The sequence below is a fragment of the Ranitomeya imitator genome, chromosome 5, assembly GCF_032444005.1.
Source record: "Ranitomeya imitator isolate aRanImi1 chromosome 5, aRanImi1.pri, whole genome shotgun sequence".
Classification (NCBI taxonomy): domain Eukaryota; kingdom Metazoa; phylum Chordata; class Amphibia; order Anura; family Dendrobatidae; genus Ranitomeya; species Ranitomeya imitator.
In genome coordinates, this window is record NC_091286.1 from 351519895 (window position 1) to 351533274 (window position 13380).

The window sequence follows — 13380 nt, forward strand, 5'->3', positions numbered from 1 at the left end:
CTTAGTATACAGCACAGTCATGTAGTATATTGCCCAGTCACGTAGTATATTGCCCAGTCACGTAGTATATTGCCCAGTCACGTAGTATACTGCACAGAGCCACGTAGTATACTGCACAGAGCCACGTAGTATACTGCACAGAGCCACGTAGTATACTGCACAGAGCCACGTAGTATACTGCACAGAGCCACGTAGTATACTGCACAGAGCCACGTAGTATACTGCACAGAGCCACGTAGTATATTGCCCAGCCACGTATGTAACAGGTTAAAAAATAAAAAAATAAACATACCTTCTGAAGGGCCCCTTGTAGTCCTCTCGCCTGTGTGCGGTGCACACGGCAGCTTCCGGTCCCAGGTTTGGTATGAGCGCAGGACCTGTGATGACGTCGCGGTCACATGACCGTGACGTCATGGAAGGTCCTTCTCGCATAGCATCCTGAGCACCGGAACCTGCCGCTTGCACTGCCGAGGACAGGATGACACGTCGGACGGTGAGAATAACGTTTTTTTTTTATTATTATTATTTGTAACAGTAGATCTTTTTACTATTGATGCTGCATACGCATCATCAATAGTAAAAAGTTGGTCACACAGGGTTAATAGCTGCGTAACCGGAGTGCGTTACATCAGTAACGCTGGCAATAACCCTGTGTGAGGGCTGACTGGAGGGCAGTACGGAGTGGGCACTGACTGCGGGGAGGAAGGAGTGGCCATGTTGCTGCCGGACTGCGCCCGTCGCTGATTGGTCATGGCAATGGTCATGTGTGTTTTGCCACGTCCAATCAGCGACTTGGATTCCATGATAGACAAAGGCCGCGACCAATGAATATCCGTGACAGAAAGACAGAAGGACAGACAGAAAGACGGAAGTGACCCTTAGTCAATTATATAGTAGATAGGTTTATCTCCTACTCAGCTGGGTAAACCCACCGACTGGCACAAAGCTTCTCAGTTTTAGCTTGGTGGCAGTAGGAGGCAGACCTGGATCTGATCCCAGGTCTGTCTTTTTCTCCTTAGGTCACCTTGTTTGTGTTAGTAACAGTGATGAGCGAACCTGCTCAGAACTCGTATTATCCGAGCATGTTGGAGTGTTATCGGAGTATCTTGGGCGTGCTCGAATAATATGTCAAGTCTGTGTGATTGTTAGACTTCCACTACAACATGCCGGGAATGCCTGTTTATTAGGCAATTCCTGCTTGTGTTGCGGCTGTCTAACAGCCGCAAAACATGCAGCCACAGGGACTCTTAACATATTAGAGCACGCCCAAGATACTCGGATATCAAGTTATACGAGTACGTTCGCTCATCACTAGTTGTTAACCTTTTTGCTTTATTTTTCAGATTCTTCTCTTCAGGGGTATCGGGTTGTAATGTTTCACTCTGTTTTTCCAAAATATGCGACCAAGAGAACACTGTGTGATCCACATCGTACCCTCACTTGTCTGCGAAGCAGGACTTACCCCCTAACACTTCAAGTGTGTCTCAGGGTGGCTCGTGGTAATGGTGCGTTGCCGTTTCCCCACCCAGACCTCTCCTCGGAGCAGTGTCGGGAGGAAGACTGTGGTCATTCCTCAATGGGCCCTCCCCTTCTCAGGGTTGACACTGACTTCTGACTTACGTCTGGTTCACAACGCTGTGGGAAGGAGGATGCCCAGTTCTTTTCCATTGAACCCCCTTCCTCACCTGGGGGCTCCTGTTGCTGTCCTCTGGATTGAGGAGAGTGAGTCAGGACCTCAAACCAGACTAGTACCGTACCTCCCTTCTTCTCCACAATTACTCTTTAAGGCGGTGGGGAGCCATCTACAGGGACTATGGATGCTCCAGCTATTTACCCTTTTATCGCACACTCTTTCCTACACTTCGACATTTGAGAAAAATTTAATCCCTGGCTTCTCAGGCTATCCCTTGTGCGTGCCAGCCAATCAGCGCTTAAGGGCTCATACATGCACTTTCCGGCCTATGGGTGCGCTTGGCTCATCACTCTACAGCGGCGCCCTGTTTACTCCCCCTTCCTGGTGCACACCAGCCAATCAGTGCACAAGAGTCCTCGCTTGCACTTTCCCTCCTACGGGAGCACTTGTATTTTCTTCAGTGCCCCTGGGTCTAAGCCCTTCCCTATCCTTTCCAGCCCAGTGATTTTGCAGCTCCAACTGTAGCTTCAAGTTGTTTTTCCTGCGGGGACCTGCCTTTTCTTCAACAGGTACACAGACCTTCCCAGGCGGAGATTCTGCTCCCAGGACAAGGGTACAAGCTGTGCCTTCTTTCTAGGCTCAGCCCTTCTGTGCAGCCACCCTCAGGCCTCTGAAAAAGCCCAAACCTAAGGAAGGAGCTTTGCTTCCATCCCTTCTCCCCACTATTATCCACTATGCCTGTGCCCTCTGTAAAATGAAGTGGCCAACAGGTCAGGCCTCAGCCTTCTGCAAAGATTGCACCACTTCCACAATTCAAGCCTCACAGGAGTCCCCCGCCGCCTGGAATGAGAGCGCACATCCTCCCCCAGAGTGGCTGTTGCTATTTATTACCTAACCGGTCAACCGCCACCACTCCAATCATTCCTCCAAATGAATCACAGGCACCCATCTATCACCCTCAGCATAGCTGGGCAAGGATAAGGTCCAAGAAGCAGACACACTCCAGTTCCTCATCTGGTTCCCCTTCTCCCTCTACATCCTCCAGGATATCTCTCCCCTGATGTAGCTCCAGGGTCTGACCTTGATTCCCAGTCAAGTTCTGATCCAGTCATGGTCCAAACTCCACGATTTGGTCTACAGCCTCATACCTGCCATTAATCAGACCCTCAATATTAAGGAGGAGAAGTGTCCTGCCCTTGATCACCGTCTCATCAAAAAGGCAAAATGCCCTTCATGGGTGTTTTTCAATCACAAGGAGTTTGAGGGAATATTAAAAAAAAAAAAAAAAAAGTGGTAGCACCCAACAATGCGCTTTCCAGGTAGAAGGCAGTTGGATATCTTATATCCTTTTGGTCCTGATCTCTTCATCAAATGCACAAAATCCCTGGCCGTGGACCCGTCAGTCTCACAACTCTTTGCTGGGACTGTCCTGTCCCTTCCTGATGGCTCCTTCCTAATGGACTCCACTAACAGATCGAAGCACTTGCCAAGTCTGCTTTTGAAGCTGCTGGCGCCTGTTTCCCGCCTTCACTTCCACATGGGTAGTCAAGTCTGTGTTCACCTTAGCAAAGCTCCTTCGGCAGGGCATTTTATCAGCGGCATCACCAGACCAATTGGCCGATCTTGTGGACCAGTTGCCCATAACGGCTGTTCTGCCAGTGTTAACAGCAATGTTGTAGCCATATGCAGAATCCTCTGGCTCATGGCCAGGAATATGAACTCTGCATCCAAAAGTCCCTTACCAATCTTTCCTTTCAGGGATCACTACTTTTTGGGGCTAACTGGATCAGCTCATCTCTGACGCCACCACTGGTAAGAGTATCTCTTCCTCAGCCTGAGCCTAAACATCCATTCACCAGACTTTCTCTTCAGTTTTGTTCCTTTCGTCATTTCTTTTCCTCTAGGACCTCCTCCCAGCAAGATCAGTCTACAGCCCCGCGAGAAAGAAGGAAACTGTCCTTCAAGCCCACCCTATCATTGAGCCCTAAGGCCTGCTCTGCCAAACCCTTTAGTGCTCGATTAAAATTTATACTCTTTGGCATGACGGGTCACACCGACCTTGGAATCCTCTCGGGGTGAGTGGCAGTCTTCTTCTGGGACACGTAGCTCTCCGTAATCGACAAAGCCTGGGTCAGGGAGATTGTCGCCACAAACTATAAGATAGAATTCTCTTTTCTTCCATGCAGAAGTATTTTCATGTCACACCCTCAAAGGATCACATCTCAGGTCCCCGGTTTCTTCTAAGCCATCAGCTCTCTAGGCAGGGGTCATCGCACCTGTTCCCTCTACGGAACGCTTCTCGGGTTTCTATTCCAATATTTTTGTGGTACCAAAGAAGGACAGTTCTCTTTGTCCAATCCTGGATCTCAGGCTACCGGCGGATGCCACCTTGTCCTTTCTGAATGGAATCCCTCCGCTCGGTAATTGTCTCTATGGAACCGGAGGCGTTCCTCTGCTTGGTGGACATCCAGGATACCTATTTCCACATCCCGGTGTGCTTGGCACATCAGAGGTTTCTCTGCTTTTACGGTCCAGGGGAATGCTATCAGTTCCCAGCTCTCCCCTTCGGGCTCGCCTGCCTCTACTCCCAGATTGTTCACAAAGTTTATGGTGGCTGTCATGGCCATTCTTCGTTCCAAGGGGATTGTAGTTATTACTCTACCTGGATGACTACATGGTCAAGGGCCCATCTATTCAATAGTTTTCAGGTCACTCTAGACATTCTTACACATGTAGTATGGGTAGTCAACACAGAAAAATCATCTCTGATCCTGGCCCAGCACCTAGTTTTCCTAGGCTTGCTGTTCAATACTGCTCACTGAAAAGATGCTTTTCAAGAGCAAAAGATTTTTGCACTCCATCAGGGGATTCTTGCTCTTTGTCCCCATCTCCACGCTCTCTTCGACTCTGCATGAGTCTCCAAGAGAAGATGATTGCTGTGATGGTATTCACCCCTTTTGCTCAGTTCCATACCTGGCCCCTCCAACTGGCCCTTTTGTCAGCTTGGGACAAAAGGATCAAGTCTCTGGATCGCCCCATACTCTGGCATGTTAGTCACTCCCCCTCCATTCGGCAGGGGAGATCATTCCTTCACCTTCACTGGCTAGTTGTCACAATGAACGCAATTCTTCTCATATGGGAGGCTGTCTACCTTCATCACACAGTCCAGTGTCGCTGGCACCCTTGGGAAACCTACCTTCCCATCAACCTTCTGGAAATAAAATCCATCTACCTTTCTTCTCCACAGGCACGACCTTCTAGCCGACCAACCAGTTCATTCAATCCAACAATTCCGTGGCATACATGAACCACCAGGGTGGGACACGCAGCAAGTCCGTCATGTCAGAGGTCTCATGAATTCAGATTTGTCAAAGGTGGGGCACAGCCGACATCTATCTGATAGTAGGCACCGATGAATCACAAGGTCCTTCGTTTCTTGTCCTTTCCGTGGCCTTGTATGCAGAGTTAGTCAAATAGCAGAAAAGTTGGGTTTTCAGGTGGTGCATGTAGCGCGGCCCAGAGTCATCAGATGGACCGGCAGCTAAAAGAACTTTCATCCAATTTAACCAGTGATGTGCCTCAGCTGCCCATCTTCCATAGGTGGAAAGTATTTTCATCATTTTCAGCTCTTCTACCTTGTTGATTCTCAAAAGGTGCACTTTCCTTCTTGACAGTTAGTCAACCTACTCGCGGTTGTACCTTGGAAACTTCCAAACCTAGTCCATCTGGGTCCCCTCTTCCACCAGAATTCTCGGTCTCTCAATTTAATGAAATGGCTGTTGCGGCCACAATCCTGAGATTGTCCCAGGTCATACAGACCATGATCGGGGCAAAAAAAAAACCTTCGTCCTCACCCATTATCACCGGACCTGGAAAGGCCTTTTTTTTTGCTGGTGTGAGGATAGTCACACATCACACATTACTTTTTCCTTTTTTCCATCCTGGCGTTTTTACAATCAAGGCTGGAGTCTGGTTTGATCCTTAGTACTCTCAAGGGTCAGTTGCCCGCGTTTTCAAATAAGTTTGTGTAATTTGGCTTTTTGTCTCCAGATTAAGACCTTCATTCAGGGTGTTGCTTGCCTAGCACCACCATATCATATTCCCGGTGGGACTTTGACCTAGTCGTGAACGTTCTTCAGGGATCCCCCCTTCGAACCCATTCTCTCCTGTAAGGAGGCCTTTTTGGTTGCAAGTATTTCTATCAGACTGGTCTCAGAATTGGCAGCTCTCTTGCTGCTCTCCTTTCCTTGTCTCACTCCAGGACAAGGTGGTCTCTGGACCAGTTCCTTCATTCACTCATTCATTCCTTCCTTCCTTAGGTAGTCTTCCCATTCCACATCAACAATAATATTGTCCTTCCTTCTGCCCGTTCCCGGTCTATCCCCTGGAGAGGTCTCTCCACAAGCTGAACCTAGTCCGAGTCTTACGTCTCTACCTCTGAAGGACTTCACCCTTCAGGCGTTCGGGTACCTTGCTTGACATTCCTGTGGGTCATCGTAAGGGGCTCCCTGCCTCCAAGTCTATCTCCCACTGGATTTGTTCAACTATATTTGAGGCTTATCAAGTTACAGGGAGTAAGGGCTCATTCCACCAAGACTCTGCCTCCAAAACACAGATTTTTCAAGGACGCCACCTGGTAATCTCTTCATAATCATAATTTTGCAAGATTCTATAATGTAGATATCTATGCCTCGACTGATGCTGGCCTAGGTAGGGAAGGTGTTGTAAGCAGCAGTTGCCAGTCGTCTGACCTGATTTGAGCACGATAGTCTGTTCCCTCCCTTGGGACTGCTTAAGAACGTCCCATGTGTCCGCCAATGAGGCAATAAAGAAGGATTTTTGGTACTCACCGTAAAATCTCTTAGAGCCTTCATTGGGGGACACAGCACCCACCCATTGTTTGTTGGGCCTGTGGGCCTTGGTTGTGTTTGTATATAGTTATTTGTTTTTGCGTCTCCTACTGCTTTTTTCACTAACCGATGAGCTTTGTGCCAGTCAGTGTACACTGCTGAGGAGGAGCTAACTTTTTTTTTTTGCCTAGTGTCAGCAGCATACACCCATATTTACCTGTATCCCCCAAGAAAAAAATCTACGCCGAGTACCAAAAAACATTATTTTCCTTTAACATTTGCTTAACCCCTTCATGACCGGGGGATTTTTCGTTTTTCCGTGTTCGTTTTTCGCTCCCCTCCTTCCCAGAGCCATAACTTTTCATTTTTCCGTCAATTTGGCCATGTGAGGGCTTATTTTTTGCGGGACGAGTTGTACTTTTGAACGACATCATTGGTTTTAGCATGTCGTGTACTGAAAAACGGGAAAAAAATTCCAAGTGCGGTGAAATTGCAAAAAAAGTGCAATCCCACATTGGTTTTTTGTTTGGGTTTTTTGCTAGGTTCACTAAATGCTAAAAATGACCTGCCATTATGATTCTCCAGGTCAGTACGAGTTCATAGACACCAAACATGACTAGGTTATTTTTTATCTAAGTGGTGAAAAAAAATTCCAAACTTTGCTAAAAAAAAAAAATAAAATTGCGCCATTTTCCGATACTCGTAGCGTCTCCATTTTTCATCATCTGGGGTCGGTTGAGGGCTTATTTTTTGCGTGCCGAGATGACGTTTTTAATGATAGCATTTCGGTGCAGATACGTTCTTTTGATCGCCCGTTATTGCATTTTAATGCAATGTCGCGGCGACCAAAAAAACGTAATTCTGGCGTTTCGAATTTTTTTCCCGCTACGCTGTTTAGCGATCAGGTTAATACTTTTTTTTAATTGATAGATCGGGCGATTCTGAGCGCGGCGATACCAAATATGCGTAGATTTGATATTTTTTTTATTGATTTATTTTGATTGGGGCGAAAGGGGGGTGATTTAAACTTTTATGTTTTTTTTATTTTTTTCACATTTTTTTAAACTTTTTTTTTTAACTTTTGCCATGCTTCAATAGCTTCCATGAGAGGCTAGAAGCAGGCATAGCACGATCGGCTCTGCTACATAGCAGCGATCTGCTGATCGCTGCTATGTAGCAGAATTGCACGTGTGCTGTGAGCGCCGACCACAGGGTGGCGCTCACAGCGACGGGCAATCAGTAACCATAGAGGTCTCAAGGACCTCTATGGTTACCATTCACAAGCATCGCCGACCCCCGATCATGTGACGGGGGTCGGCGATGACGTCATTTCCGGCCGCCCGGCCGGAAGCGGTAGTTAAATGCCGCTGTCTGCGTTTGACAGCGGCATTTAACTAGTTAATAGGTGCGGGCAGATCGCGATTCTGCCCGCGCCTATTACGGGCACATGTCAGCTGTTCAAAACAGCTGACATGTCCCGGCTTTGGTGCGGGCTCACCGCGGAGCCCTGCATCAAAGCAGGGGAGCCGGCATCGGAAGGTATAGTACGTCCGATGCCGGTAAGGGGTTAAACATGCATATACATTTTAGCTGTAGATCAACAATACGGTAATAATATTGAACTACTTTACTCTTCTCAGTGACTATTCAAGTGATTATTCAGACTGGACTGCTGATGCAGGAATAAATTTGCAGCCGCCAAAGAAAACTCCCAAACTTAAAAATAAGAAAGCAGAAAGCAGCTCTGAGGATGAAGACAGCAATGAAAAGTTCAAGCAGAGGCAAAGTAAGAAAGAGAGGAAGAAAGGAGCTGAAGAAAAAGATGTCTCTCCTACGAAAAAGAAACCAAAAGAAAGAAAGAAAAAGGTTAGATTCGGTTTCTCAAAAAATAGTCTACCAATAGTTTCTAATTAACAATTCATAGGGTTTAACCCAGAGGTCGGCAATTAATTTTCCTGAGCGGCCACATGAAAAGCCGTGCCTTTTGTGCAGTGCCGAACCAATAGAAATTCTGCTAAATATTAATATAGTATAATATTTTTATATTGTATTGCTTGATATTAAGCTGAATGATGTATGCTCACATCCCCTTATATACAGTATGAGCCCCCATACAGCCTCCTATACACTATGAACCCCCACATAGCCCCTGAAATACATCGCCTCTGCATAGCCCCTAAAATAGTGTGCCCCCACATGGCCTTCCATATATACAGCGTAAGCCCCACATGGCCTCCCTTATATACAGTGTGAGCCCCTCATGGTCTCCCATATATACAGCCAAACATTCCATACACATGAAAAAAAAAGCACTACATACTCACCTCGCTCCTGTTCCCCCAGCGTTCTGTTTCTGCTCTCTCCCATGCACTAACTCTCTGCAGTGCACAGCTGACATGATGAAATCACTTAAACGCCACTGCTGTCAACACGCTGACTGGTGACAGAAGTGGTTGGCGACCCCATGCTCCACCAGTGTATTCACTGCAGTCTGAATCCCGAGGATGAAGTTGGCAGTGACAGCGGGGGAGGGCAGAGTGCGTCCTGTAGGCCACTGTTTCAGGCCTTTGGCTGTCTGTCTAAAGGGCGGACTGGAACAGCCATAGGGCTGGATACGGCACCAGGTCCACGCTATGCCCAGGTCTGGTTTTAACCTCTACCTGACAAGTATATTTATGTCAGATATTGGGAACCAGTTCTACAGCCGACACCCACCGGTAACTTGTCAGATTACTGCCATTTAATTTATAGATTAAAGTCAATAGAATAAAATAATATGTATAAAAATGCCAGAATGGCGGAGTTTTGGTCACTTTGCCTCCCAAAAACAAAGATTATGCATCTCAAAACATTAGAAACACAAATAAATTTTTTCCCTAAGTTTGTTTAAAAGCAGTAAAGCAATAATAATAATAAAAAAAAATTCAATTTTGTTATTTTACTAACCTACGGAATAAAGATACCAGGTCATTTGTACTTCGTGAGCAATCTGAATTTGAAATCTGACCAACAATGGCTTATTTCAGTACATTATGATAAAGGAGTTGTCTAATCTTGCTAATTGGGTAAAATTGCAAAATGTTTATGAAAACAAACAACTTTGCACTCAAAAACTGAGAGATTCTTAACCTATAGTTTACTTCTCATAGCCTGATTTACCCGCCACCTCTGCAGTTTATATGTGGTAGCAAATGCCCTAGGAAAGGAGTATAGTGTTTGCAAGCGCTTTACTATATAGTTTGCAAGTGCTGCTCTGCAGCTACCCAAATCACCTTAAGTGCTCCTCCGATGCTGCAGAAGCAAAGCTGCCTCTGCTTGCACCATGGTAAAGTGAACATTTTGAGACTGTCAATAATCAGGAGGGCGCCGTGCTATCAGTCACAAAGCCATGGGGCTGGTGAGTGATGTGCTCCTGAAGAAATAAGTTGCAACAACCGCTTAAAGAGGGCACTCCCATCAGTTTTTCTCTCCTTAATATATTGCAATCATGATGTTATATATCATTCTGTAGTTACAATTGCTCATTTTGCCTTTCTACACAGTAAATTCTTCTTTTATCTAGGGACAGACAGGAGGTCTTTTCCCAGCATGAGTCATGTGCCCTCTTGAACTCCTGACCCAGCTGCTCCCCTCCTCATACCTGCCAGGGACTTTGCAGTGATGTAGAAGTGTAGTTCTAATGATGACTCATGGAGGGAAAAACTTCCTGTTTCCACATAGAGCTGAGAACAGGTTAGCTAGTCTGTTAATCTTGTGATGACATCGACCTAATGGAAAAGTGAAGAATTAACTGGGTAGAAAGGCAAAATGAGCAATTGTAAGTACATAGTGGTTTAAAATAGTTTGACTGCAATATATTAAAAGGATAAACATTTTGATTTGGAGTGCTTTTTTAAATTGCGACATTCAAAAGTTGAACTCTCTCTCTTTCTCTCTCTCTCTATATGCCATTTCGTTGTAGAATTTAATAAATGCCTCACCTGTACAATTATTAAATAACAAAAAACAGTGATGCATATGTTTTCTTATATATATTTTTTCCTTAAATAGAATCTGTCAGCAGGTTTTTTTTCTACCTCATCTGAGAGCAGCCTGATGTAGCCAAAGAGAAGATGAATCCAGCGATTTATCACTTAGTTTGCTGGGTGCAGCAGTTGTGCCAAGAGTTTTTAGATTTAGCAATGAAGCAGAGCTGAGTAAGGTAACCCCGCCCACACCACGTTCTCCATATACAATATCTATAGACTGTGAGGCTCTTGTCACAGGAGACTTTTGGGAACAAGGCTCACACCACCAGCTAGCTACAGCAATAATAAGCTCCTGGTGCTAAAGCAGTCATTGTAAGCAAACCAAAGCACTGAGCTTGATAGTGAGGAAGTCTGTGTTTTATCCCTACAGCATGCGATCTTGGCTTACATAGCAAAAACCTGCTGACAGATTCTCTTTAAAGCATCACTCCAGCTGGATTTCTTTTTCCAGTGTTGCTGCAAGTCCCCTGTCATATACAATATACTCGCCCTCCAGCGTCTTCACTTTTTTTTTGTTTTGCTCTAGTCCTGCAAAGCCAGCTTGTGAGCTCAGCTTCTTAATGGCAGGAAGTCAGAAGCTACGTCACAAGCTCTCAATGCAAGTCTATAGAGAGCCAGAACGAGGCTGTCATGGACTTACATTGATTAATGACCTACGGCTCTCTCCATGAAACACTGGAGCAGTCGGCAGATCACAAACTGACTGGAGCGGCTGCAAAAACAGATGAAAATGCTGTAAGGTGAGTATAAGACAGGGGACTTGTATTTTCTGCACCACTCCAGGGGTGAATTAAAAAGAAAAAAAAAAAAAAAAAAAAGGAAATTTCTTGCACATGATCATTCATGAAAAAGCAACAGAGGGAGGGGCTCTGCCCCATAACATTTTGTAGGATTGTCTTCATGGAGGCAGAGGCGTTGAGCTGTGACCACCATCTATTGTTCTTGTTGGATCCTGTCTTATCCGCTGTGTGTAGAGTATTATGATTTTCCTGCCTGTAATGATAATGAGATGACTGCCGAGTCTAATATTAGGGTTACTGTCTACAGTGAAAATGCCAAGATTTCAGCTTTTTTTCTTAAGATGGTGAATAAAAAAAAGAAAAATACTTAACATAGCAAATAGATAATTTTCTGATGACACATTCCTTATGTTTCTGTGGCAGAGAGGCCGCCACTAAAGGCTTCTGCAATTAGAACACATGCATGCTTGTCTGAGCTATCACTGTAGGATGGGAGGGGGTTGCATGCCCTTCATTGTTTACTAGGCACAGCGCCATCCATACATTTTGTAGTGGCTGTGCCTGGTAATGCGGGACTGAGCTTTATAATACTCAGGCAAATACTTTACATAGTGTTATCCATGGTAAACCATGAAGCTGAAGGATGATGCTCATTAGGTGCCATAATATCAAGATAATACACAAGGAAGCAACATACAGAGTATGTACCGTATCTACTCGTGTATAAGCCGAGTGTTTTTTTTAATTTGTTTTGAAAATTCCAGTCCCCCCCCCCCCCCCCCCCCCTCCCTGGCTTATACACGAGTCAATTGTCCAGAAATCCGACGGGGGAGCAGCGGGTCACAGGACGCAGAAGCCGGCAACTGCGGCTGTAACTGTGCCTGCTGCTAAGGAGAAATGAATATTCATCTCTGTTATAGCAGCGCACAGTGACAGCTGCCGGCTTCCAGAAGATATCCTACTCACCCACCGGCGTGTAATCGCAGCATCTCTGTGGTCCCAGCGCCTTCGCAGCATTTCTGTAGTCCCAGCGCCTTCGCAGCATCTCGATGGTTCCGGCTTCCAGTGTGCAATCACGTGGTGCTGCTCATTAAGCTAATGAATATGCACACATATCCACTTCCATAGGCGTAGAGCGCATATTCATTACCTTAATGAGCTGCGCCACGTGATCGCTCAACACAGGAAGAGCTTCAGGAAGCCGGAACCATAGAGATGCTGCGAAGGCGTCTGGACCACTGAGATGCTGCGAGGGCACGCTGGAGGGTGAGTAGGATGGGGGATAAGGAGCCATGCATACCAGGACTGGATCAGGGAGCCATGCATAGAAGGACAAGGACCGGGGAGTCATGCATACAATGACAGGGACTGGGGAGTCATGCATACAATGACAGGGACTGGGGAGCCATGCATACAATGACAGGGATCGGGGAGCCATGCATACCAGGATAGGGATGAGGGGACAATACATACCTGGCTTATACCCGAGTCAATAAGTTTACCCAGTTTTCTGTGGCAAAATTGGGTGCCTCGGCTTATACTCAAGTATATACGGTAAGTCAGTAACACTGGAATTTGTCAATTTTTATAGAATAATACTCAGCAATAGTCCAGAGGAAGGAAAGTTGTGGGGTAATTGACCAGTTTTGCCAAGTTGTTAATGAGAGGAAATCAGTTTTCTCTTTGTGCGCAGTCTTTATTCATAGAGTTTGGGAGGGAATAGTTCTATGACACTACATAATCACATATTTCTTTTTGCCAGGGCCTTCTAGGCTGAAGGAGCATATTATGTCATTGTTGGATATAACCACGAGAGAGTGTTGAGGGAGGATCTAAAGTGATCTTCACGGTTGACTCAGTGATTTCCAAATTAATCTAAAGGGTGTTGCCGGCAACTGAAAATGACCAGACGGAGACTCGTGCCTCTGTGTGGGGGATCGAGCAGATCTCTGGGCCCCCGTTTATTGTGTATGAGTTTTCATAGTCATAGAAATTATACTTCAACCAATCAGCATAAGAATACGCTCACAGTTCTTAACCTATAAAAATACAGGAAAAACTTAACCCATGAGGATACAGGAAAAATGGAAACTACAGATAGGGTCGTGTCTTTTTGCCATAAAGATATT

At 45.7% G+C, this 13380-nt stretch overlaps 1 protein-coding gene across 2 annotated transcripts in view; it reads left to right on the forward strand.

Annotated features, from left to right (window-relative positions):
• PHIP (pleckstrin homology domain interacting protein) overlaps positions 1–13380 on the forward strand; it is a 298049-nt gene that overhangs the window by 187620 nt on the left and 97049 nt on the right. For both annotated transcript variants that reach the window (XM_069726464.1, XM_069726465.1), the window contains exon 23: positions 8124–8349. In XM_069726464.1, the coding sequence (XP_069582565.1) occupies positions 8124–8349 (226 nt within the window). The remainder of the gene's footprint in view (positions 1–8123; positions 8350–13380) is intronic.